This window comes from Cucumis sativus, chromosome 4 (genome assembly GCF_000004075.3).
Source record: "Cucumis sativus cultivar 9930 chromosome 4, Cucumber_9930_V3, whole genome shotgun sequence".
In the NCBI taxonomy this organism is placed as follows: domain Eukaryota; kingdom Viridiplantae; phylum Streptophyta; class Magnoliopsida; order Cucurbitales; family Cucurbitaceae; genus Cucumis; species Cucumis sativus.
In genome coordinates, this window is record NC_026658.2 from 26331778 (window position 1) to 26358955 (window position 27178).

The 27178-nt window shown below is 35.6% G+C and overlaps 3 protein-coding genes across 5 annotated transcripts; 2 read left to right on the forward strand and 1 right to left on the reverse strand.

The window, feature by feature from the left end:
• Positions 1 to 38: 38 nt before the first annotated feature.
• Positions 39 to 3440, reverse strand: LOC101209215 (mitotic spindle checkpoint protein BUBR1). Its single transcript, XM_004145518.2, has 11 exons — positions 3067 to 3440; positions 2931 to 2990; positions 2549 to 2693; positions 2287 to 2444; positions 1623 to 1704; positions 1398 to 1461; positions 1277 to 1331; positions 929 to 1097; positions 755 to 837; positions 587 to 670; positions 39 to 493 (listed from the first exon to the last, which is right to left on the reverse strand). The coding sequence occupies exons 1-11, from the start codon at positions 3261 to 3263 to the stop codon at positions 433 to 435; spliced, it is 1158 nt and encodes a 385-aa protein (XP_004145566.1). The 5' UTR covers positions 3264 to 3440; the 3' UTR covers positions 39 to 432.
• Positions 3441 to 6012: 2572 nt separating this feature from the next.
• On the forward strand, positions 6013 to 18918 carry LOC101209460 (chlorophyll a-b binding protein 7, chloroplastic). Of its 3 annotated transcripts, XM_011655991.2 has the most exons (7): positions 6013 to 6289; positions 6363 to 6529; positions 11993 to 12139; positions 12596 to 12728; positions 13259 to 13351; positions 18503 to 18610; positions 18778 to 18918. In XM_011655991.2, the coding sequence occupies exons 1-7, from the start codon at positions 6125 to 6127 to the stop codon at positions 18814 to 18816; spliced, it is 852 nt and encodes a 283-aa protein (XP_011654293.1). In that variant the 5' UTR covers positions 6013 to 6124; the 3' UTR covers positions 18817 to 18918. The 3 variants fall into 3 exon arrangements, with proteins under 3 accessions (XP_011654293.1, XP_004145567.1, XP_011654292.1); XM_004145519.3 differs by lacking the exons at positions 18503 to 18610; positions 18778 to 18918 and adding an exon at positions 14625 to 15133; XM_011655990.2 differs by lacking the exons at positions 11993 to 12139; positions 18503 to 18610; positions 18778 to 18918 and adding an exon at positions 14625 to 15133.
• On the forward strand, positions 18817 to 25553 carry LOC101219495. Its single transcript, XM_004145560.3, has 7 exons — positions 18817 to 21669; positions 21773 to 21931; positions 22067 to 22246; positions 22593 to 22787; positions 23451 to 23549; positions 23684 to 24271; positions 24373 to 25553. The coding sequence occupies exons 1-7, from the start codon at positions 18817 to 18819 to the stop codon at positions 24700 to 24702; spliced, it is 4404 nt and encodes a 1467-aa protein (XP_004145608.2). The 3' UTR covers positions 24703 to 25553.
• Positions 25554 to 27178: the final 1625 nt, after the last annotated feature.

Genomic DNA, 27178 nt, shown 5'->3' on the forward strand with positions numbered 1-27178 from the left:
TAGGGGTAAGATCATCATGATATATTCGTTCGAATAAATTTGAGTTACTAACACAACGCCCAACTCAATCCAATTCATAAACTTGAACTAAACACTTTTAAAACAGTTGGTTATATGGTGAAACTAGGCAAAACAACCATCCACAGGGAAGCAACCTCCTTCGAATTACTCCAACTAAAGATGCATTGGAAGTCATATCCAATCAACTCCCAAGAAAGCAAGGTTGTTTTCAGAAACAACACAAAACCCAAAACTAGAACAACTAAACAATGAATCAAATTGTGTTTTAAATTTTTTTAAAACAATGAACGCTGGCTTTGACAGACTCAAAACGAAGAGAACTTGGACACGATTTCTCAGCAATGGACCGACACACGATATTCAAGTTGGAATATTACAATTTACAACAAACAAAGCTGAACAATTGTTTGATCATCGGAAGCTGTTAGAAGGGAAATTGCGCAATGGATTCTGCCTCAGCAAGTCTGTTTCCCTGTTTATTGAATATTAAAAAAAAAGGTTGTAAATCGTATATCATCCTCATGCAAAAGAGAGCACTGGACATGCTGTGGTAACGACTTCTCACCTTTTATAATTGCGTCCATCAACCTGCCTAAGGTGCGTGGTTGACGATTTTCCACCTTCATTGAGCTCCAAGTTATGCGCCGGCCTATGATAAGAGGAGTTGATGTGAAGTTAATGAACTATTGGCTCTTGATTAAACTAACTGTGAATAAAAAAAATATGAGCTTACTCTTCACATTCTTCATCTACAAACACCTCTAACGATGCACTTGTACTCGCTCCCCCAACCCTGGATCCAATCCTTTGTGGTATCTGATAAGAGAAACGTTGATGGTCATATAAACTTAAAAAGTATCGAATCTAACAATAGTAATAAAAGAACTGTGTCATGATGACATCGGACCTTGTGTGAAGTCCATTTGGAAGGAAGTGCGTTGTTTTCTTTATTTCTCTCCCTTCGACTCCCTAGTATTGTCCAAGAATTCAAATGTGTCTTTGACGCATCTAGCTCGAGGTGTGAAGTACTCACGACTTTTGAATCATCATAAACATCAAGTGGAGCTAGATATGGCCTATCGTTGAGTTGCAATAATGTCAATAGGAGAGAAACCATAAGAAGTGAACAACATTATGAAAGGACCCCCCCTCCCCAGCAAAAAAAAAAAAAAACTAAAAACTAAATATTAGTAACAAAGCAACTTCTGATGTTATTGCTGTTTGTACTAAAATCTCTCGGTGCAAGAGCGGTCACCTTTCTGCTTTCATGTTTTTCCTGGTCGGCTGGAAATTGCCCATTGTATGAGGCCCTGCAACGGAAGAAAGCCTAAGAAAGTGGATAGTTATAGAATGCAAATAAAAGCAATTGAACGTACGGTGCTCGGGATTGGAAAGTACAGTTCCAAAGCTACGAACTGGCAGGCTCTTTTCCATCGACTCCTAAATAAAACAGGTACACCGGATAGTCAAATGTTTGAACTACATTTTATCCAAATAGAAATAGTTAAATAAGTCTGAGTTTTATAATGAATCAATGATCCAACATGTAAGTTCGGTTAGTAAAGTGAATTGAGCTAAATTCTAAACAAACACTTGCTTACTTCGGCTACTTTTGGTCTTTGCATTGAGCGTGTAAGAAACATTCTATAAACATCCTTCAATTTGTCCATTGGCTGAGCGTTCCTACACATCAAAAGAGTTAAATTACAACTGTACCAAAAAATGCATGGCAATGGAATTTTAAAAAGAAATTATAAAGAGTTTACAATTTGTATGATGTAAGAAATATAAGCTAAAGACATATACCTCAAAACAAAAGTAGAGCAATTCATCAATATTGATTTTTTGGAATCAAATCCATCATTGCATCATTGGAAGGGGAAAGGAAAGAAGGAAGGAAATATCCATTGCTGAAGCATGAGGGGAAAACAACTAACTTCTATCTTGTTTATATATTATGTTGTGATCAAACCAAACAAGAAAATCTACCGACCACCATAGAATGATAAAAATTTCTCTTCTTCCACATAAATTAACCACACAAAAGTGTGAATCAAATGAAAATAAATGGTTGGCAAACCCAGTATCAAGACCAACGCATAAAAACCCACTTTTTGCTTCACTTCCAGTTCGTACTTGCAATAAGAAGCAGCGAACCCAGAATTTACAACACATTTTTCTCAATCAGCAAAACAAACGCTAACTTGCTATTGGTTAGGGGGTCCAATTCAATAGGAAATGCCAAGGTTCTAACTCGAAACTCACCTTGAAATACCAAGATTAAAAATGTCATTTGCAGCCTTTGTTTTAGCTTTAGATTCCAAATGCAGAGCATACGATATGTAATATGCAGAATGTGTAGTCCCAATCGCATTCGCATGCAGAAAATTAAATATGACTTCCGCATCGAAACAATTTTCAGCCTGCAGCAGTTAGTTATCAATCAGCAAAGAATCAAAGACCCCGAGTTCTGATATAATTGTGAAACAATAATAGAACATGATTTAAAAAGGGGAATCAGACTCACATATTCGAGCCACACTTTCAAATAACGGAGATCTTCCTTGTAGCGGTCTGAATGCCAAAATGTCCGCACACATTGTTCGTATATCAAAACTAGTCCAGAGAAATCACCGCCAGCTGGATATGCTTCTTGAACCCATTTAATACACCTTTAACCAGTAGGTTTTGTTTGTAAAAATGGCATGGGAATCAGAATGTATAGATCGAACGAGAATGAGATGCAAGATACAATTAGTTCAGTAAATCAAATGTTAGGAAATTCGGGAGGTATATGTTCAATATACACGTTAGCAGTTCATGGACCGGTATATCGTAAGTCGAAAAAAAAAAAGGAAACAGAATGAAATGAATATATATCAACGGTCTTTTTCGAAATGAGAACTCACTCGAGCCATGGCTGCAGGGGATCGTCGCCTTTGTAGTCATCGATGGCCTCAATCAATTTCCTGAAAGAATATTGCAAAACAGATAAAGAAGAGAGAACGAGTACCGTGGAAGTTGAGGAGAGACAGAGGTGAAAACCTTCGATTTTCAAGGAGGGATTTCTTGATATGATTATCGGTGTGCGATTTGAGGGCATTGTTCAAGATGCTGATATTGCGACCCCTCTTCAGAGGTCTGACGTTCTCCTTGAAGAGTTCCCAGTCGTTCTGAGTCTTACGCTTGGAGCAAAGGAACTCAGTTTCTGGGTCCAATTCCTGTATCCTAGCGTCTTCCATAGGCGTTGCCTTTTCCTCTACCACCTCACCTCTAGTTCTAACTGACGAGTGACGACGAACTGAGTTGCTACTACGACGAACAACCTGGTCTCCCTCCGAGTCTGAGATGCTACTACGCTCCACAACTTTCAAATTTCAAATTTCGAATCTTCAACACCCAAACGTCTCTCCTCTCGTTTCTCTGTCTAAATACACCTAGGTAAATGGGCCGAGTGGATTGCGCTTATGACTAGAGATCCACAAAACCGCGGCCCAAATCTATCAAAAAGTCGATCCCACCTTTTTAAAAATGGATAGTCCTAAATTTAGGAATTAAATTGAAAATAATTAAGTATGTAGTAATATTTAAAAAAAATTACAAATATAGCAAAATTTGTCAAAATCTATCACTGATAAATCATGTCGTAAAAATTGGTCTATTACCAATAGATCGTTTATCAGCGATAGGTTTGCTATATTTACAAAAAAATTTAAATGTTGTTATATCCTTAATTATTATTTTTCAAATGGTCATCCATTACAATTATCCTTTTAAAAAATGTATAAAAGTGTATAACACAATTTTAAAAAATTTACAAATATAGTAAAATTTTATCAATGATATGATAGATCATGCTGCAAATATTGGTCTATCACTGATATACCATATGAAGTTTATCAGTGATACAAGTATATCAGTGATAGTTTTGCTATATTTGCAATTTTTTTAAAATGTTGCTATATTCTTAATTATTATTGCTAAAATAGTCATTGATTGCAATTTTCCTTTGAAAAAAAATCAAATATAAGGAAGTGATAGTTGCAAATTTAGCAATTAAATTCAAAATAATTAAGTATATAGCAACATTTTAAAAAAATTGCAAATATAGTAGAATTTGTCAAATTCTATCAATTATAGAGTCTATCACTAATAGACCATGTTATAAAAATTGGTTTATCATCGATAAATTATATGGATTTGCAATAGTTTTGCTATATTTGCAATTTTTTTAAAATGTTGTTATATTCTTAATTATTATTCTTCAAATGGTCATCAATTACAATTACCATATAACAAAACTAAAGTTGATAGTGGTATAATCTATCAATGACAGACTAATATTTGCAACACGGTTTATCGGTGATAAACTTCTATCACTTTTACAATTTTGAATCTAATTGATAAATTTGCAACTATTCCCTTCTACAAAGTTATCTAACTAAACCCAACCCAATCTAACTAATAATTAGATAGATGTATAGAATTTGAAAAGTATAAATAAATAAAATTTGGAGACAAATAAATAAATTATTTATTTATACTTTTCAAAATTTATTTCTTTTAAGGCAAATTGTTGTATAGATAAATATATTTATAATATAACAAAAATTCATGATTTATCGAAGATTTATTAATGACGTTATATTAGTGTCTACTATATCTATTTCGTTATATTTAAAAACAACTCATTTTAACTAGGTTTTTTTAACGTTAGTTTAAAAAAATTATGTTTGGTATAACCAATATACATGACAAAAATATATTATTTACTTTAAATTTGTATTGGTTTCTCAGGTTATAATAAGTCATAGTAAGTACAAAATAACAAATGTCATCGTCGTTCGTCGTTCGTCGTTCATACTCACGAGTAGAAACAAAAACTATTTGACGTGACTTACACCCTTGTTAAAATTGGACATTGGTAAGTCTTTAACTTTTTTCGTATATTTGATCGTGTCAAATTATCATCCACGTTAAACCAACTTCCCTCGCATACTCTAACTCAAGATAAATTGAAAAGTCATATTAATCAACTACCAATATAATTATATTTAAGTTATTTTTTGTTACAACAAAAAAAAATTAATCTATAAACATAGTAAACAATAAATTGTACGGGTTAAAATAATGCGAACCATTGCTAAAACACCATTAATTATATGTTCATAGAAGTTGGTTGCAAAATTGTACTCCAACCTCCTAGTGCAAAATAAAACATTGACAATGATTTATTGTATTTTTATAGATTTCTGTTGTGCGTGGTCGAAAACTTGTCATTCAACAGGCATGAATATGAATACAAATCTAAAGTGAACAGAATGACATGTTGGTTTGTCGATAAATCAATATATTTCACATTAATGTTTATTAAAACATACATTTATTTTAAAATACTTGTCATTTACAAGCAACGAAGTTCAATATAATGTTATTAGGTTTACTCATTCAAATGTTTTTCTAAATCGGTTTGATGTATTTAAGTACCGAATTTTATTATTATCGTCATATACGTGTCTATCTAATTTATGTAACAAGTGTTTGATACATGTCTAATAAATATTGATCTTATCATAACTTTGTATACTAGTGTCTAATACATGCATTACATTAATAATAAATATAAAAGTTTTAAAGACATACAAACAAACAGATTCCCAAGAAAACGAGATTAGGGGACAATTAAGAGACGATCGAATGCAAAATCATAAAAAAAATTTAAGTTGAGAATTTAAAATTTACGAGTCTAGAAGTGTGATGTATAAAGAAATAACAACAAAAAAACGAACCCTTAAATAAATAAAGTATATTTAGTTTTCTCATAAAAAAGTTTTTATTTATTATTGTTACAATAAAGTTGCAAATTTTAGCTTCCAAAATTGGTGATTTTATTTTAGAAAATCATAGTTAATATAAATATTTGCAAATCATAGCAAATTTTTATTACATTAGAAATGTGTAGGCGTAATTGTTCCAATAATCTATGGTTTTTGCGATTTGGCAAAGGAAAGAAAAGGAAAAAAAAAAAAAAAAAAAAGAAAATCTTAAAACTGGTATTTGATGGGTTTGGCTCAATGATGAGTCCGTCACCAGAGAGATTGCAATGGCGCTAGTTCAGCCACACACTCCAGCTTCTTCAATTTCATCTTCATCCGCTTCATTGTTCGGAACTTATCTTCAACAATTCCGTCCGCTCACCACAACCCTTAATCTTCGAAGCAACCACTCTATCTCTCATCGTTCCACCTGCAGAGCTTCCTGGCAGGAGGTTTGTAAGAAAGTTATCTACCTGTATCCAACTCTTATCTGATTTCTGACTCCTTCTTTTCATCCTGCTCTAGCTTGCAGGTGTTCTAATATTCTCTGCAATTCCTTTCACGGCGGTTAAAGCCATTGCTAATAGCCCACTTGGAGGGTCGCTCCAGAGACAATTGGAAAAGAAGAAAAATTCTGCCGTAGCCAACTCTTCCAAGTTCAAGGCTCTTGCTGAGGAGGCTAGAAAAGATAGGTAATCGGGTAAGCTTATTTATTGGTGCTCAAATCTTTCTATCTTAAATTCGTAGTTATTATTGACCTGTTCATGTTCATCCAATTATTAAACCTGCTACATTTTCCCTTAAACTGGCCGGTCATTTACACCGTCGAAAACTGTTCCGAGGACGCACGAATGATTTGGTGACGTCAATGCCAAGTTAGACTACTCAGTTTTTTAGAATAATTGCATACACGTTGAATTAAGATCTGTCTAGTACATATAGGACTTCGAGCTGCATGGTAGTATCAGTTATGTTCAAAGTGAGTAGATCGTGACCCAGAAAACGATTGTTAAAGAAGATCGTAGAAACCAACGAGTCCCTGGTTAAACAACTTATTGGAATCATTTTGAACTTGCTTCAGGTATGCACATAATATCCTTAAGCTCGAAGTTCGTTAAAACGCACAAACTAAAGGCTGTTCTAGGCAACACAATTGAGACATAATCAACTGGTTTCATTGTCATGGAAACTTGGTCTGTTGGAACAGTGTAAATAGTAACCGCAGAGGCAATTATCCAGTAACTGTTTAAATTAGGCTATGATTTTGTAGCATACAGTAACAAGTACTTGAAACATGAATTTGGGCACTGGAACCACCATTCTTTACCAACTAGATGACAGTTAAACTTTCTTTTGAACAAGATACAAAATGTGACAATCAAACTCAGCGATTCATTGCTGGTAAGTGCTTGCATTAAGAGACTGGATGCCTTTCATGTAGCTGCTTTGGCCGGAAGGTACGTATTCCATCACAGCCTCCTCAATCTCCACCTCATTCTACCCAGGCCTCCACGGTCGCATTCAGATCTGTTCAGTGCTCATATTTGTATCATTCTCTTCACTCACCTTTCTCACTCTCCTGCAAATATGCTAAATCTGTGGTTAACTGCTGCCACCATTGAACTTGTTATGCCACCTGAGAGGGTTCTGATTCATCTAGAAAGTTTCCTCCCAAAGTTTTGAAAAAATCAGTATAGTATGAGCTTTTTTTGCTGTGTTATTATAGATGCCCTTCCACTGGACTTCTGTAGAGGAATGAAAGTCTAAACTTCATAAGGGCTCTTGATTTAGATGATTGTTCTGCAAACAAGCAGTCGTTTGTAAAGCGTTGAAGGTTGATACTATTTGACTATTTAACTACTTGATTATATCTTATATTCCGAATACTTTTGTGAAACAGAAAACTTCATACATAGGATGATGGTTTTAAGGATGGAAGGCTTTGACCATGTTAACAATGACATCCTACCTAGTTTTCTTGACACCCAGATGCTTTAAGGTCAGGTAGGTTGTCCCATGAGACTATTCTATGTGTACGGTAGCTAACCTAGACACTCACAAATATCACATAAAGAAAAGAATAAAAGGATGGAAGGCTGCAGACCATCTCTCTATACTGCTATCTAGTTTATGTTTGGTTGAAAAGATCCATTTACATTCAACTACGTGTTTACCTCGGGGAAAAATTGTAAGTACTTATGTTCCATTTTTCTCAAGGGCCTGTAACTTCTACAGAGCAGGCTAGCAGCTACTTTCCATTCAGGATTCTGTAATCCGTCCTAAACAGTGTTTGGAGGTACCCGATCTATCGATGTCACAAATGCTCTAAAAAGTAGCGACAGATTAGTATAAGACAAGTGGTCTTGAATAGGACGTTGAGTACATGAGCGAACACCTTTTCTTATAGCGATAGGTCTGTCCATATCTTCTTTTGATGTCTTGTATACTATTTTAGAGACAGATTTTCATTTAGACCTTGGTTTTGTTGAACTTGTATTCTTTTCTCTCAGGTTATCTTGCTCTACGTGAGTAAACTTGTAGTTTAGACTCGAAGGTAGATTGAGTCATTGTCTCAGATTAAGGTATAGGAGCATTTTCAAAAGATGAGATTAAAGGAAAATCAAGAATACAATCCCAATTTTGTGGTTTAAGATCATAATGCTCCTGCTTAATTGCAGAATTGGAAAAATGTGACTGGTTTTCAAAGAATCTGACATCCATGGTGTGAAAGAACTGGTGAGTTGGAGGATGGTAAGATGGGAGGTAGGATATAGTGTTAGTAAACTGGTTAATGGTGTGTTGAACTTCAGAATGCAGGAGAACATCTGATTTGTGAGATAGGTAGAGGTTAAGATGCCTTACCCCAAAAGGTTTTTGGAACTTGTAAACTGACCATGAAGGACTGAGCTACATTGAGAAAGTGGCGATTTTTGCATTCAACGACACCATGTTGTTAGAACGTGTCTTATAAGTGGCATATTGTAGGCTTGAGTTTTAGCTAGTTTTGTATAAATAGATGAGCTTTAAGGATTATGATCTTTTTTCCCTTTTATAAATAGAACCATCTACCTAACTCCAAGGGGAGTCAATTCAGAGAGAAAATAGTCATTGTTCAAGTTGTACACAATTTCAGAGGTAAGGTAGACCTAGTTAAGGAAGGAATTCAAGGCTTGAGATCGTGGACTTCATGTCGGGAACGAGTGTGACACGTGACTTTTAAGAGTTCTTTATTCCTTTATTTTTATCTATTCTAGTAGATTTGGAATTTGAGTTTTATGGCGATGTGAATTGTAGAACCATAGCTGAGAATGTCATCTTTCTAAAGGGACTCTTGATTCTTGAGTGACACACAAGATATATTAGAGATACTTTTAGGAGTAATCAAGGAGAGTTTCTGATGCCTAGTTAATTTATAGAAAAGAAACTGAAGGATTGGTTCTAAAATTTAATAAGAGTTAAACTGAGCTCGCGATAGGATGTTGATATTTTAGTAAACTCTCATACAAGTAGATCAATGAGGTTAAGATGTAACTGCACACGATTGACATGACTAATTTCTCATAATTCCATCTACACATTTTTTTAATTTAAAAAATTTGATGGGCATATATAATATAGAGATGTTTCCAAATATAGCAAAATGAACCAAATTATTTACGAGTATAGCAAAATTTCATTGTCTATCAACGATAGACATTGACAGACATCTATAGGTGTCTATCATGCTGTATTTGTAAATATTCTAAATAGTTTTGCCATGTAAAACAATTACCCTATAATATATTATATATTTTAGATAATGGTATTATTGTCGGTTGGGTTCAATTGAAATTTCAATTATTTCTAGACTGCCTGCCCGTCAGTTGGTTGCTTATTTAACAAAATTGACTGCCCATTGGTTTTGATAATAGATTGCCTTCCCGCTTTCGGTTAGACTGGTTTTTGATTGTTCGATGGGTATGTTGGATTGCTTTTCTCACCCCTATTAATTGAGGAGGAAATAATATTGCAACAGGACCTCCTGGACTACCTCCTGTGATTTCGTGAAGCTCAATATAGGAAAATATCTTTTTTTTCTTATTCTAGGAGTGATTGAGAAAGGCTCAATCTAAACCTATTTGGAAAGAATAAATTACAATGTACAAGGAAATAATCTGAATTCATTCCCTAATTCGTAGCCGCATAATTTAGCTTGATTTCCTACAAATAAGCAATGATATTATCTAGATCCAAAAATCCATAACATACTCCATCTTGTAAATATCAGTTAATATCTTTGTGCCTTCACATACACACATCACGTAAGTGTTGCCAGGGCTATAATTTAATTGCTCCTCTCTTCTCAGATAATTTTCATTCAGCAAATTATGTACTCACCAACATTTTCTTCCATGTAAGAGTCACCTACTTCGATCATAGCCGAATACTTTGAAGGACGTTCTTCTTTGAGAATCTCCCCTGTTTCTTGAGCTGAATGTAAACTGCTGTCTCATTTAATAGTGAGAATCTAGGATACTACATGATATTGTTGTGGATGCATGCATTTGCCAAAGGATAATTTCTTGATGGACATAATGCTATCAATATGACTACGTCTTCAAAGCTCTCCTGCAAAAGATTTTACCTAAAAGGATTAAATTTCTTCTTTGGAAAGTTAACCACTATTGCCTCAACACCATGGCTAGACTACAAAAGCTCTGCCCTTGGATAACTCTCTCTCCCTCTTGTTGCTGGCTTTGCCAACAGGATTTTGAGACTCAAAATTGCCTCTTCTTCAGATGCTCCTTTGTCATTTCTATTTGGCCTAATTTGTTTGAAGCTTTTCATTGGTGCACGACACCCCATCGATGTGGCTAAGGATGTTGTTGATGGACCACTTGTTCCAAGCTACTAAAGACTAAAGAGCACCTATGTGTTAGCATTATTTCTGCAGACTGCAGTTTTGTGGAAAATTTGGGATAAGAAAAATACTAAAATGTTTTAAGGCAACCAAATCCTTAGAGAATTCCTTGAATTAGCTGTAATATTAATGCATTCTTTTGGTGTAAAAACTTGCATGCTATTAACATCGTTTCCTTGTTGCAAATTGGAAACACTTTTTGTGTACCCTATGAATAGGCTATCATTTTTTACTTCTTTGGATATTTTGTTCAATCAATGAAATAGTTTCTTATAAAAAAAGGAGAGAGAAAAGAACCAATTGCATTCTTCATGGAAATTGGAAAGTGCTATCTTTGTGGCTAGACTCCGGAAAATGAAGTTTCTCCAGTTATTTGGCTGGGAACAAGCACCAAACCTTGATTGTCGGAATGGCGGATGTGAAGGGATTGTTGGAGGTGTCATCCACCAAATAGGTATTTGCAATTGAGTCGGGTTTAATTGTAATTGAACAAGATGTTTTTGAATATCGTTAGAATTATAGGAGTAAATATCAGGAGACTCTTATCTCTTCAAGTTGGAACTACTTCGGTGAGAACATGCAGTAGATGAGCACTTCTCTGACAACACATTCAGGTGAAGGAAGTTTGTAAACTAACTTTCTACTATTATGATGAAAGTCCCATACACAAATATGGATATAGCCAAACGTCTAGCCAACTCATAACAGAATGAGGAAGCTAACTATGACCAAGTAAAACAAACTAACAACATGTAGTTAATAAAAGTAAGACTTTTGTTATTTCTTTTTAATATTTGTGAATTCTAAACCCAACATCACAAATCTTGACTCTTCTCATAGAACAACCGTCTGACTCTACTATACTTGGGTTCTATTGGCTACAGTGAAATATTTGCTAATTGCTACTATAATTCTTCTTCTAGTTAACTTATCATGAATGTTCCAATTCAAAATTTGGATACCTGTTTAATTTTTTAAGTTTCATTGTAGAATTGGGTCAGTAGTATTCTTAAATATTTATTTCATTTGGTTTCATTTGATTGTCTAGCATCTTTCATGTTCTGCAAACTTTCTTCATTCTTGAAATTGAGTACATGGCTATTATCTTTTGATCGTAGTAATTTACATTGTATTGGATGTGGTATTATAAATTATTATTTTTCCAACTATGAATGTTTAACGGCGTAAACAAATAGTACATTTTAATCCAATTGGGTTGTGTTGTAAATACTATTCTATTGGTGAATAATTGCAGCTCGTGGTATGGAGAAGAGCGTCCTCGGTGGCTTGGTCCACTACCATATGATTATCCAAAATATCTGACAGGTGAACTGCCTGGTGATTATGGATTTGATATTGCAGGTTTGAGTGAGGATCCTGTGGCTTTCCAGAAATTCTTCAAGTATATTGAGCTTCTTTAGCCTGAATTTTTTTCTCAGCAGTTCCTTTTTTCCCCAATATCTGGAATCATATGTAGATGCAATAGTGCATATCATAAGAGAGTGATTATTTTGACTTGTGAATTGGCTGGTCAACAAAGTGATGACATAGTGATGATTAGGCAGATAAGCTGTGAGAGTAACAAAATGATTCTGCACAATATAATATAGACATCACCTGAAAATGATCCCTGAATAAATATCCACATATTTGTTAGCTATGATACAAAACTCGCATTCTGCACAGCTTGCTATCCAATTTTGACGATATTTGAGCTATTCCATATGCAATATAACTTTGCAGTCCTAATTATCTCCAATAATAGCAACTCTTGTTGAATGTATCTATTTCTTTTAATTGTTTTTTTCTTTTTGAATTTTTCATCAATAATTGATCTGTTTACTCAATCTTACTTCAGCTTTGAAATATTGCATGCTCGTTGGGCTATGTTAGCATCCCTAGGTGCTTTAGTTCCAGAGATCTTGGATATTTTTGGAGCTTTTCATTTCACTGAACCCATCTGGTGGCGAGTGGGCTATTCAAAACTTAAGGTTTGTTTTCTAGCACTTGGTCAACCATTTTTTTGGAGATTTATTTCATAAATTCTTGATCGTATGTTTGCTTGTTTTGTTTCCATGTTTTTACCCTTTTGTCTGGTTATATTTCCACTGCTATCAAATTGTTGTTTTGCTCTTGTTGAATCATGTTTTATTTCAAAGTCTAGTTTTGTCTGCCTTTATTAATGAAATGAAATAATAACGATTATGGCTTCATATATTTCAGAGCCGTGGTAAGCTTGAGTTGCTGCTGCCTTACTTCTATTTCATTTAATCTTCCATTACCGTGTGATCTCGGGAGAAATAGTGGTTCATCAATTTTAATTTCATTTTAACTATCTTGTGTACTATTCCCTGTAAACAGAGGGCTCTCCCATGTATTTGAAGAGAACTGAATCATATTCCCTTTTTTTAGAAACTCCATGGGTGTGTGTAGTTCCTCAATCCACATTCATTACCTATGACTTTCCAGCACTTGTAACTGACTCTTTTTCATGTTACTGTTTGTGTTCTCTTTCCACCAGGGAGATACACTCGACTATCTTGGAATACCAGGGCTTCACTTAGCTGGAAGCCAAGGAGTGATTGTCATTGCAATTTGCCAAGCCATTTTGATGGTAACTTATGACAAACAATCTTATTTTCTGTGGTCTGGTATTTTACTTGTCATATCTTTTGGGCAGTTTAATTAATGGCATGAATGGTTTAGGAAGTGTGACGCTATAATCTGTCCTGTTTTGGGTTTAAACCAGTGTTAAGTTGAGTTGGTTAATCTCAATCAATTCTCATCCATTCCCACAAGAACACAAGTGTTGTGGCTCCCCATGCAGTCTCTACAACGAGCACTGGCCCTTGATAAGCTTGTTGAGGAACTTGGAATTTAAATTATTCTTTTGGAAATCGATCCTTTTGGAGATTATTCAAGTTAGAAAAAAGAGACTTTTGCTGAAGAAAAAAGTTCAAAGATATAAACCTCCAGATGGGGCGAAAGGGAAAACATAATGCCTAAAGAAAAAGGATTACAAGAAACCAAAACAAGCCAAACAAAAAGAAGGAACTAAAGAATCGCCAACAATCAACAAAAAATGCAAAACTAGAAGATCGAAGTGCCAACCTTTTAGATGGCTTTCAAATGAAAGCTAAAACATTAACGGGAATCTCCTCAAATCGCTGAAGCTTCAAATAGAAACCGCACCAACCCACTTGAAACATCACACCAGAAAAGGAAGAAAAGCAGCATCTGCCATGGAGAAATGCATGAACACCAAGGGGACGAACAACCAAAACCTCTATTAAGTGCAAATCTTAACTGCAAAAAACACTAGAAGAAGCATCAGCTTCACCCAAGAACTAAAAACTGAAGAGCAAAACAAAAAATATCCACCAAAGACAAAATCAATGCAAAAAGATAATGGAACCAAAGTCCAAAATCCCATCCTCATAGATTTAATGCCATATTTCTCTAGAAAGGAATGAAGTTTTTCCTTTTCATGGAATGTTTTGATGAGAGGGGGGAGATAAAGAACTATCTGACTGCTACTTTAAAGGTAAATTAATATTGTCTTCTTGAAAAATAGAACAAAGAGCTTCGTTAAAATCCTCGTCATCAGGGGCCTCGTCAGTCGTCAGTCGTAAGAAACCTTTTCATGCGATTAACAATTGGAAAATTGAACTCCAAGTCATAACTACTAAGACTTATTCGATTCCTCACTTTTCTTCATAAAAAAATAACTTTTTGGTGATCCCATTGAGTTATATAATATCCATAGAAAGAGTGTTATTAACTAAGGATGTTGAAGAATTAGATAGTCTATTGTTAAGAGAGCGTATTAAACTATTATATGTCTGATTGTTCTTACAACTGTGTGATGTAAGTTAAAATGTAAATAGGTTGGACCCGAATATGCAAGATATTGTGGCATAGAGGCATTGGAGCCTCTGGGAATATATCTGCCGGGGGATATAAATTATCCAGGTGGTGTGTTGTTTGATCCCTTGAATCTGTCCAAGGATGCTGCAGCCTTTGAGGAACTAAAAGTAAAAGAGATTAAAAATGGGCGTTTAGCCATGGTTGCCTGGCTAGGATTTTACAGTCAAGCTGCTTTGACGGGTAAGGGACCAGTCCAAAACCTTCTTGACCACATTGCAGATCCTTTCCACAATAACTTTCTTTCCCTGCTCAATTCTTCATTTAGTCGTTAATAACTGGAACCTGGATAAAGTATAGTGTCGTCAAATCTGTATAGTGTTCATAAGGGATGGATAATCTGTCATAGCTGTTTTAGACGTGAGCTAGTTGCTCAGTAAGTTAATACTTGTGATGTGGTATTATATCTTTCTATCTTATATCAAGTATCTTTGAGAACCTTATGCTTTGATAAAATTTGATTCAAAAACTACAAGTTGAGTTCCTAGCTTTAAAAAATCATCTAATAGGTTTTTGAAAGGTTATTGAATGTCATTGAAAATTGTGTACAATAGTACCAAAGCTTATAGGTTTTTGAACATTAAAAATATCAATTAGGTCGTTGAAATTCATTGAATTTGTGTGCAATAGGACATTTCTGGGAATGATTTGTAACTGTTGAATAGATCAAAGACTTTTTTAGGATGAAATTGAATAGATCAAAGACTTTATAGACATGAAAGATTAGAAACTTATAGACGCAGGATTGAAAGCTTAGGAACTAGACTCATAATTTAACCAAAAAAGATAAATAGAAAGGCCGTTGTTTAATTATCGTAAGGAGCTTTAAGTGGGAATAGTTGTAGGAGTTTCTGTCAGACCCGTGATCAGTGCTTACAAACCTATAGTTAGGTTCTTAGCCGAATTTATTACCAGTACACAACCTATCCTGGGGCATTTCTGGGAGGAAGAGGGACGCAGTGCCCCCTTTGTGACTGCAGGATTTGGGGAGCGTAACAAACATGATCGTTCTGCATTATTGTATTTTATCGTTTTAGTTGGTAATTAATCCAAAGAGATTAAGGGACCCAAGAGCCATGGGGCAGGATGCATATTTGAGGATGCTGGTGAATGTGAGGCGAGCATAGTCATGTCATCCATCCCCAACCCGGTTTCTTCCTTCCCATGTGTATTGCTTTAGGCCCTGTCGCAGTTATGATTTGCCGTTGTATTTTGATATTCATGATATCCCCTGGCCTTTTTTCCCTGTTACAGCATTTCAATTTGGGGTTGTTTTCATACAACTTCGAGAAGGATTTGTTGGGTTGCCAAGGGACCAAATGTAGGTCTACTGGTATTCTAGCTTTTTAAGGAATGAGTATAATAATCCCTCAAGTGGGCGCAGCCAGCCACAGGTCCCTACGTGAATAATTAGGAAGGAGTGTTATAAAGTTGTGGGAAACCTTATATGGTTGCTGTCCATTATATTAGGCTTATACTTTTATTAAGAATGTTGACACGCCCTCAGGCTTCTAAGTCAACTTTTGTATATGGATTGGATCCAAGCCAATTTGGGACCTCAATTTGCATGCGAGCCAACCCACGCTTCAACGTGGTCCTCTGCTTCTTCATCTTCCTTTTTGGGTTGTTACTGGCGAGAGTTTTGTTTCACCATTGGATGTAGAGACTAGAGAGAGAAATATCTCAAATAGATGGATGATGGAAATTATTTTGAAGGGTTAAATAATTGGGAAGGTAGATTAGATGTGGTGTGCGGGTATGATGATTATAATTTTTGTAGAAACAGAATTGGGCATTGACAAGGGGTAGAGTTTTTTAAGTTTCCGTGATTGGAAACAAAAGTCCACCCCCACGTTACGCGTTCTCTTTTCTCTTTTCTCTTTTCTCTTTTCTCTTTTCACCTAGTTTTGTCAACATTCATTTGTTGGAGTTGGAATTGGTTTTCCAAACAAAAGAAGAAAGACAGCTTTTATTATTAGATTTAGATTAGGATTAGTTAAATATTAGACGGTATATTCAGATTTTGGAGTTTGAATAATCCCATTATTTCTCACACCCCCACCGACAGTCCCGATGACCAGATCTCCAAGTTATTCAAATCTAATTTTTCATTGCATTATTCTTCTCTTTTAAGCGACCGAATTAGAAATCTGACCCCTCCTCATCGCGCTTTAAAGATACTGTATTCTAGAAACTCATAAAAAAAAAAAAAAACTAACTTAGCTTTTGACGTCTTGTGTTTGCCTTGGTTTTCTTTTTGTTCCTATCTTCTGTTAAAATCTGCGGCAGTATTTGCGCCATTAACATAATTTCCCTCCATCCTTTGATTACATAACCTCAGTTTTTTCTTTTCTCCCATTTTTAGTTCTTTTTCTTTTTCTCCAAATGAAGATTTTGGTTGTTTTGGTGTTTCAGATATGCTCTACAAATCCCTAGAAACTATTCATGAGATTTTAGCTTTCTTTGTATCACAGGGATCAAATTGTAAAATTAATCTTTTATTACTTACTAAAAATGGATTGTGTAAATTCTTATCTCACAGTCAAGCACAAATAAAACACTACATAGATCGTAAACAAATCAAACTAATGTGTTAGTTTAAGAAAGATCTCAAGGAAAATCATCCTCTCAGATCTCAAACCAAAAAATTGGCGCAATGAAAACGCATAAGCTCCCCCCACTACGGTTATTAGAATTTGTATATTTTCTTTCTTTCAACCGTTTGAGGAAAAAAAGCTCCTAGATATTTGTATTTAATGTCATCTAAAATCAAGTAGGAGACATAAATATTAGACAGCTTTACAATACTACCTAAAAAATATTTCTTTTTTAAAATCATCTAAATTTATGTTGGAGGAATAAATATTTGGAACTGAACTGAATATGATCGTACAATGTTAGAACCAAATAGAGTAGACAAAATAAATTTAATATTTCAATGATATTTGTTTCTTATTTCCATATTTGGATGTGGAATTTAAACTGCCTAACTCTGTTTGACATGGTTTCACAATTGAGATGGGCGAGGAGTGACGCAACAATTAGATGATTGTTGGTCTATCATCAAATCTTAATGAAGCATTTAGAATAATAAATAAATTTTGATACTATATAATCTGTTGTGATATTACTTGGTAAAGGAACCATTATAATTCAACACAAATATTGCTTGTATTAAAATTTCAAAGTTAAGGATTTTTTTATTGCCGTCTCCAAGTATTATAAAAGAAAAGAAAGAAAAAAAAAACCTATTTACGTGCATTATTCTATTTCCATTTATGGGTATGTTCTAGCGAGAATAAACATGGTTTGAATACACAAATTGACTGTCTTGGCTATTTTATTTTTACATTGAGCTAAATGAGTATTATAATAATGAGAAGAATAGAGAATAGCCGACACTAACGTGGCCCATGTTATTGTAAATAGCAGGACGTGCATTTTAAAAATAAAATAAAAGCACGGAAGATTTTATTAAAGAATTTCGTTAATTTTTTAGTATCAATAAAAATAAAATGAAGCAAACATTGTGTTTAAGAAGAAAGTAGAAGCTTTATAATTTGGATTTATATATAGATAGATGTATTTTGAAATAATAATATTAGAATAGCAGCAAGTAGAGAAGAGAGTGAAGAGATCAGTCTCTCTCTCTCCTCTTCGACAGCTGTTTGCTTCACTTTCATCTACGATTCTGCTGCCTCTATTTCAGACCTTATTTCTCCCTCCTTTTTTTTTTTTATTTTTCGTTTTATTTATTATTATTGAATAATAATAATATTATTATTTGTTATTAATATTTTTAAAAGTCTCCTCTCTCTTGTCTCGCCATTCTCTGAATCAGTTGTTCTCATCAAGATCTGCATCTGCAATTCTTCTTCCACATTCATGTCTTCTACTCGATGATCTTCTCTACTCGATCTGCCATTTTCAGCTCACTCCTCCGCTTCTGGTAACTATCTCTCTCTCTCTCTTCTTCTTCTTTTGAGATCTTACTCTTTTCTTTTTTTAACACTCACTTACTCCTACCTTTTCTCACTTTTAATCCCTTTCCTACTTTTCGCTCACCTTCTTTTCTTTCTCCTTTTCTCTTCATCTTTCTCAATTTCGTTTAATCAGCAATCTTCCTTTCGGAGTTTTTACTTCCTTTCATTCTAAATGATGCCTCACATGGATGTGCTCCCCGACGACGAGAAGTGTGCCTTGGATATGAGTACCTACGAGAATTTGTCTAATGTTTGCAATGCACCACCTCTTCACTCTGCTACTCCCATTCCTAAGGATGATACCGATGGTTCTTACGTTTTCGTTACCTCCGTCGATGCTGCTACTAACCTTGATCACGCTGCTCCTGATCTTAATGCCCAACCAATGTGTTCTCATATTGTTGATGCCCAGATTCAGGTTCATAATCCTGATGAATTGAAGGATTCCCAATTCAGCCTTTCCGAGCATATCAAAGAGAGTGACGCAGTTCGGGATAAGATCAGACTGGCGGATGTCCTTCATTCTTCTGACGCCAAGGTGGATGAAGCGGAACCTGGACTCCATTCTTCTCAAACCGTGGAACAAACTCGAGTCTTGGAAAACCAGACTATCAACGAATCATTTGATGCGGAGACAAATTCTGGCCAAATCCATGGGCTACATTCTCCTCAAGAAGTTGAAGACAATCAGATTCGGGAGGAAAATCAAAGAATTTCTACCTCTGGATCTTCTAACACCGATGCAAATCTTAGTGGACAAATCGAGGTGGAGTCTTCCCAAATGGCGGAAGATATTCAAATTCATGAGGATAACGGAATTGTGGAAATCATGAAGTCTTCTGGTACCGAGACAAATCTTGTGGTGAACATTGAGGCGGAGTGTTCTCAGAAGGAAGATGGCATCCAGATTCACAAGGATAATGGAACTGTTGCAATCAAGTTTTCTGATACCGAGTCGAACCCTGGGGAAGAGATTGAGGTCCAGTCTTCTCCAAAGGCACAGGACAATCAGAATCACGAGGAAAATGGCATAATGAAAGCCTTCGAATTATCTGATGCCGAGGCAAATCCTAGGTCAGAAATTGAGGTGGAGTCTTCACGGGAGATGGAAGACATTGAGCTTCAGGGGCAAAATGAAGTAGTGGATACAATAAAATCTTCTACTACTATGGAAAACCGTGGGCAAGAAGGTGAAGTAATTCCCGGGTATAATGAAAGAGTGGTTAGCATTGAATTGTCCAATGCCATACATGACAGCAGTGAAGAAGCTGAGATGGAATCTTTCGAGAGAGATGAAGGCATTCAAGAGGCAGAAGATGCAGATGTGGAGGCTGCTGACTGCTGTTGCGTTACTGGCAAAGAGATTGTTGATGGGATGGTAAATAAAGATGTGATAAGCGACCCTATAGGAGGAATAGAGGAATCTCAAATTATAACTATGGGTGCTGCTAAATCTGACCTAGATCATTCTGATGATTCAATGGAAAACGTTAAGGAGGAATGTACATCAGGGGTTGCCTTGAATGACAAGAACTCTGAGATAACTCAATTTACAATTTGTCAGGATGGTGACCATTACCAGGTTGTTGGTGAGGAACTAGAAAATTTAAACAATGAAGTTTGTCTTTTAGAGCCATCAGAAGAAAACAAAGCGGAGGTGGAGCAGCATTTGGCAGCAACTCCTAGTCCACTAGTCAGTTCAGAAGACATAAATGGTTCTATCTCAATTAGCTCGGAAGATGGCTTGCCGACTAGTATGGATCAAGATGACCCCTTGGGAACTATTGATGGCAACGACACTGTAGCTAACAGGACCAGCTTCCATGACCACACTGAAACCTTGTCTGGCTCTGTAGTGTGTGATATTGCTACTGTTGAAACTCATGAATTATCTCCTACGGTGCTTATTACTGATCCAATATTAGAGTTAAATGAGATTACTGTAAATGAACAAGAGGTGAATCACGTGTTGGAACTAGAAGAGAACTCAGAAATGGTTTCTAATCCTAAAGTGGACAAATGTGAGGTTGAAGTTTTGGAAGATATGGTTTCTGGCAATGAAGATGATATGCCCACTGCACTCGACAAATCTAAAATTTACTGTGGTGATGACTTTGTTGCTGACAGTCAATTAGTCGCTGAGGACATTGGAACATTGGAAAGCACTGACACAGCAGTATCTGCTGTTGTGATAGGAAATACTTCAATTGAAATAAGGGAACCTGCCTCTACGAATTTTCCTAATGATCCATTAGTGAGATCTGATCTTGATGTTGAGGATTGTACAATTTCTGAAATTGGGACTTCTGCTGGTGATGTTGTCCAACCGGATAAAGAAGTCAGTGAAAGTCATGAGGTTGGTTTTCTTGGTAACTCTAATTTAGAAACTAAATGTGAGGATGATCACGTGGAAAAAGATCACCTAGTACCTTCCCATTGTAACGATTGTCCTTCAGTTGAATGTGAAGAGAGAGGTTCCACTGTTCCTGAAGTTCCTAATGGCGTTGATAAATCTTCTGCAATTCAACTAATTTCTGCTGTTGCAAGAGACTCAGAATTGCATGATAACAAAAGTAGCTCAAGTCCAACTGCTAATGAGAAACCAGAAGATGACATCAAGATTCCATCCTCCATAGGAGATGATAGGAGAAATATACCTGGCAATGATTGCAGTGTGTCAAACACTGAAATTCTCAAGGATTTTATATTAAACAAAGAAGAGAATCTGCACTTATTGTCCGATGTTGTCTCTGAAATTGATGGTAAACCAACAACAGAAGAAATTGAGGTCAATCGTGAGGGTTGCCAGAATGAACCATCATCTATTTCTCCAGAAGGTTCTGGTGATGCTTTAACAGGGCAAAATGTAGGGGCTGAGGCAGGAACAAGGCCGTTTAACTTTTTGGTTAAGGTGCCTCGATTTGATGACAAAAACATAAGAGAGCAGATTAAATGTGCTCAGGCAGAAGTTGATTGGAAGACCAAGGACCGAGATGCTATTCGGGTTCAAATACAGACAATGAGGGTAATTATGATCATTAATTTATTGTTTCGAATTTTATTATGTGTGTGCATGTGTGCGTATTACATATATAAATCTTTCATGGCCCAAATGGTTATCCGATCAGGCTGCATGGAAAGTGTTGAGTGATAATCTTGAAGCAGCTGTGTCGGAGGGAAGAGCTGCAAGAGATTTGCTGAAGTCAAAAAGACTGGAGATAGACTCTGTTCAATCAGTGATAACAAAAGTGAAGAATGCCATGTCTGTTGAGGACATCGATGGCAGGGTAAGCACATATTTCATCTTCTAGCTAAATATGTTTGCTGCAACTCCCCTCCTTCCTGCTGCATATGTGCATGAAGCCCCTGAATTTATCTTTTATTTCAACATTCTGTGACATCATATGCTTCAACGTTTGTAGATACGCAACATTGAACATATGATCGAGCATGAAACACTGCCACTAAAGGAGGAAAAGCAATTGATTCGTGAAATCAAGCAATTGAAGCAGGTGCGGGAACAGCTTTCATCAACTATGGGTAAGCAGGATGAGCTTCAACAGGCATTGGACCAGAAAGATCATATTGAAGAGCGCCTTAAGGTATGATCTAGGATTTGAAACTTTGTTTGGGAGGAGGGAACAGAGAGAGGCAGCTGGAATCTAGGGTTTGATACTTTTGTATCTTCTTTGGCATCTGATCAATGGATTATATAATTCCCTGCTTATCTAAATATGGTTTGAAGCACATGCAATGCAGCATAAGATTTAGTATATTCATCTTAAATTTTGTTTTAAAGATGCATAGCTTGTGATATTTGTTAACCGTAACCCTAGTCTAAAACTTGATTTCAAGTACTAGCAATGCAGCATGAGATTAAGAAAATGCATCTTTAACTTTGTTTTAAAAATATGTATTCACACGATACTTATTAATTGTACTCGGCAGCTATTAAGAAAGGAGATGGATTTACTGAGGGACAATGTTCTGAAGGCAGAATCAGTTATAAAGGCTGCCAAGAAGAAATATAATGATGAAAGCATAAAGCTGGATGAGTTGCAATCCCAGTTTAAAGCAGCAGATAAGATTCGTCAAGAAGCATATGCTAATTTACAGAGTATGAGGAAGCAATTATATGAGAAGGTTTGTAACCGTATTTTTTTTTTTTTGCTCATAATGGAATCTACTTGTGGCAAGTATTTTAGAAGACATTGTGTGTAAAATAAGTTTTGTAGGTATGAGGACCGTGACCTTTTTCATTCATTCTTGATAGTTCCCATCGATCTATTTTAGCTGTGAGGAGGATATCCAATCGGGTTTTTCATTGTTTTGAATTATTCAATCTCGGTTGAAAAATTGCAAGGTGTGGACCCTGGCTTGGGGGGGCTATTTTAGCTTTTAGATAAATCATGCTGCAATTGTATGCATCTTACTTTAGTGGGGTTCTCTTTTGAGGCTTGTTTTTTTTATACCCTTGTAATCTTTCTTTTTTTATTTCCTCAGTGAAAGCCAATGTTTTTTTGTGAAAGCCAATGTTTTTTTGTGAAAGCCAATGTTTTTTTTTTCTTCAAAAAAATGTGTCGTTTTATGTTTAGCGGAGTTCTCTTTTGGGCTTTTTTTTTTCTTTTGATGTCCTTGTATTTTTTAATTTTTTCTCAATGAAAGATGATTCTATAAAGAAAAAAAAGAACATGTATCATTTTATGTTTATTTCCATCGGTGTTTCTTCACCAGCAGGAATCCTTTAATTATTGTTACCATGAGAAACTGTAACCGTTGAAATTTGACCTTTCCTTTGGCTTGCAGAACAAATACTGCTGGAAGTATCGGGATGACGCAAAGGAAGCCAGTGAAATAGCATCAAGTCGAGACATAGAGAAAGTGCAACATTTTTGCGTTAATCAGGTTACTTTATTTTTGCCTTTGTTTTATTGGCATAGTTGGGATACTTGTTGTTATTGAGTCGATATTGCTATTTCTGATTTTCTTCCATTTTGGGTGTCTGAGTTGTTTTCATGCTCTGACTGATTAATATTTAGGTGGAGCGCATGATGGAACTGTGGAACACAAATGCTGAGTTCAGGGAAGAATATATTAAGAGTAACATGAGGAGTACTGTGAGGCGACTAAAGACGTTGGATGGGCGCTCCCTTGGCCCCAATGAAGAGCCACATGTACTGAATCTTATTGTTAAGGAGGGGTCAGCGAGGGACAATTCTCTTTCAACGGTTTCAACAACCGAGGAATCTGGAAAACCAATATCTGCTTATGATGCGAGTGATAACAAACCAGAGACCAAAGTAGCCGAAGAGAAGAACCAAATGACAAAAAAGAAGCCTGTAACAGTTGTGGGCTTAGTGACTGCCCCTAGAAATATCTCTAGGGAGAATGAGGTAGAAGAGCCACCACGACCGGAGGAGATTAAGCGAACAAGAGAAGAAGAGGAGCTGGCAGCGAAAGTAGAAGAGTTGAGAAAGGAAGAGGAAGCAATGAAGTTGAAGGAGCAACGGAAGTTGGAAGAGAGGGCCAAAGCCAAAGAGGCGTTGGAGAGGAAAAAACGAAATGCTGAGAAAGCCCAGGCCAGGGCAGTAATCAAAGCACGAAAAGAGGCAGAAGAGAGAGAGAAGGTATAGGGCGCATGTATATGTTTTAATTGGCATGGATTAATATTGTGGCTTTCTTTTTTTGTATGGATTACATTTTGATAGCTAAGATGTGTTGTGCACAGCTAAGGGAGAAGAGAGCAAAAAAGAAGGAAAGGAAAATGGCAGCTGAGACAGAAGCTGGTAATGATTGGGACGAAAGGGATTCTGCTTTAGTCACGGAGACCCCTTCAGAAACTCAGAAGGAAGAGTCTGAAAACACAGGTAAACCGGGGATGGCAGCGAAGAAGCCTCAAAAAGCTTTGCAGTACACAAAACAGAGCAAGACAAAGTCAATTCCTCCGCCACTTCGAAATCGGGGTAAGAGAAGGATGCAACCATGGATGTGGGTTCTTCTGTCAACCGTGGTTGTTTTTGCACTGTTCTTCGTCGGACAACAACGGCTTCTCTACTAGATCATCTTGGTTCGATTTCTAAAGTTAGAATGCAATTCAATTTTATATAGTTATAGAGTGATACACAATTAGTTGGTAAGGGAAAAGAGATAGACGTTTGGTTTGGGAGATTCCCATAGAATATATAGATAATGGTAGGCTAATTCTTTGGTTCCTTTCTTAGGATTCATCTGCTTCCAACTTACAAGTTGATGAAGTCGTTCACTTAAATTAGGAAAGAAGAAAGAAAGAAAGAAAAGAGGAGGCTGGAGGGTTTTCCCATCATTAAGGCGCGCATCGGTTGACAATGACATTTTATTATTTATTATTTAATTATTTAATTATTATTTGTGTTGATGTGTAGAAATGAAAGAGTGGTTGGGAGGGGAGTTATTGGTTTTGTTAAAATCAGTATTGTGATTATTAGGAGTTAGGAGAGTGATTGAGTGCATAGTGGTGTGAGAAAGAAAAGAGAGGTGAAATTCCATTCCAACTGGGAGAGTAGAATAGAATAGAATAGAATAGAAGCAGATGTTGAGGATGAGTAAGTAAGTAATAGGATCAAAGATGGTAGAGGATGGCGAGTGTGGGGGCATTACATAAATATAAAATATGCTGTTGGTTGTGAGTCCGTACAAAGGAAGGCCCCCACTGACATTGTGTAGCTATCAGGAACCAGAATCATGGTGCCCCCACCGCTTCTGTGCCATCATCTGTCTTCTGTACGACGACGTTTATTGGTGCCCCTACAAATGCCCTATTCCCCCTAATGGATCTCACTATTACCACAAACTATGGTCAACGCTCCGATTATATATCCAACCCCCCCTCCTTTTCATCCTCTATAATACCTTTATTATTTATTCATTGCTTATTCCTCTTAAAATCTTACTTTATCTATTAACTTTAAATCTTTTATCTAACTATATTTATTAACCATCTCTTTCCATACTCTTTTACTATTCTCAAATTAAGCCTACTTGAAGACGACGGTATGAAGTTCTGAAAACTTTTTTTTAAGTATTAATTGCTTGTTTTAGAATTGTAGCAACCAAAACCCTAAATTTATCATTTCTCCATAGAACTCTATCCACACACACACACACCCGGACATCAATTTTGACTTTACGTTCTCCACTTTGAAAATAATTGCACAAACAATAGGAGTACAAAATTAATTTCACTTTATACCAAGCTAATTATTTTCTTCTTGAATAAGTTTATATAGGAACAATTATTAACCCGGTTTAGGGTTCATATGGATTGGTTGGGTAATGGGTGGTGTCAAGGTGTGCGTGTGAGTGTGAGTGTACGTTTTAGAATGACCTGTAAACAGGACGTATAAAACAGCTGGCTGGGGCTGGGAGTCTGGGACTTGGAGTACCCAATCCTTTTCAATGTAGACCCCAACTCCAATAACCCATTACCCTTTCCCAGTCCTAATACCAATCCCAATCCCAATCCCAATCCCTACCCTTCTATATTTCTCTCTCTTTTCTCTTTATCTTTCAACTTTCAATTCTATCTCTCTTTCTCTTTGTTCTTTTTTGTTTCTCTCAATTCTAATTTACAATTCTCCAAATTCTGCTTTAATCATAATTGTTGTTTCCTTATATTGTAATTTGGAATTCTTGTTTCTTTATATTTTCCAAATAATTCTGTTGCTTCTCAAATTTCATTTACACTTTCAAGTTCTCAACTTTAAACCATTAAAAGTGTTCAAAATTTAATCATTAAACTCTCACTCCAAAATACCGGTAAATTGTTTTTTTTTTCTTTTTATTGTGTTTAAGAATATCACAGAAAAATACCTAATCAATTCAACAGCTTTAGGTTGTATGCTTAATACCATTTTACTCAACTTTGTGTTTGAATTTCATGTCTGCTGAATTTCAGCAGCATAGAATAGAGTATCTATATGGTAGAAATAAATAATTAATTTTTTAAAAAAGATAATAGACTATTTTTATGAGAGAAAAATGCTAATTATAAAGAAAAATGGTCTAGAAAGTGAACAAAATATTTACCTTTTGTAATGTATTTTTGTATTTTAGTGATATTTATATATGGAATGTAAATAGGCTTATTTTTGTAAGAAAAATTTAGAGTGTTGGAATTTAAAGAAGAAACATAATTGAATTGAGGTGTGATAGTTGAGAATTGGAGCTATATTTACAATTAAAGTCCAATTAAGTTAATGAATTGTGTTTAGATTGTGAGTTGATACAAGAAGAGTTAAAAATGAGTTGTTATTATTATTTTTGAAATTGAGGAACGTACATAGTCGCACGCGCTGGTCTCACTATTTGACAAAACTGTACTTTTCTTCTTCCTGCATTCCTATCCTCCCCTTCCATCTCAATACCTAATCTCTTTCTTTCTATTCTCTTAATTTTACACTTCCTCTTAAATTATTACAAAAATACTCCTTACTTTTCTTACCTTTCACTTTCTTTATTTTATTAATAAACGAAAAAGAATAATAATGAATGAATGA

Coding starts and splice junctions, on each gene's coding strand:
- LOC101219495 (XM_004145560.3), top strand. CDS start 18,817: ATGATGCCTCACATGGATGTGCTCCCCGACGACGAGAAGTGTGCCTTG. Junction 21,670..21,772: donor TTCAAATACAGACAATGAGG/GTAATTATGATC, acceptor TTATCCGATCAG/GCTGCATGGAAAGTGTTGAG. Junction 21,932..22,066: donor TTGAGGACATCGATGGCAGG/GTAAGCACATAT, acceptor CAACGTTTGTAG/ATACGCAACATTGAACATAT.
- LOC101209215 (XM_004145518.2), bottom strand. CDS start 3,263: ATGGAAGACGCTAGGATACAGGAATTGGACCCAGAAACTGAGTTCCTT. Junction 671..754: donor GTAGATGAAGAATGTGAAGA/GTAAGCTCATAT, acceptor CTCTTATCATAG/GCCGGCGCATAACTTGGAGC. Junction 494..586: donor GATGGACGCAATTATAAAAG/GTGAGAAGTCGT, acceptor TTCAATAAACAG/GGAAACAGACTTGCTGAGGC.
- LOC101209460 (XM_004145519.3), top strand. CDS start 6,125: ATGGCGCTAGTTCAGCCACACACTCCAGCTTCTTCAATTTCATCTTCA. Junction 6,530..11,992: donor GAGGAGGCTAGAAAAGATAG/GTAATCGGGTAA, acceptor GAATAATTGCAG/CTCGTGGTATGGAGAAGAGC. Junction 12,140..12,595: donor GCTTTCCAGAAATTCTTCAA/GTATATTGAGCT, acceptor ATCTTACTTCAG/CTTTGAAATATTGCATGCTC.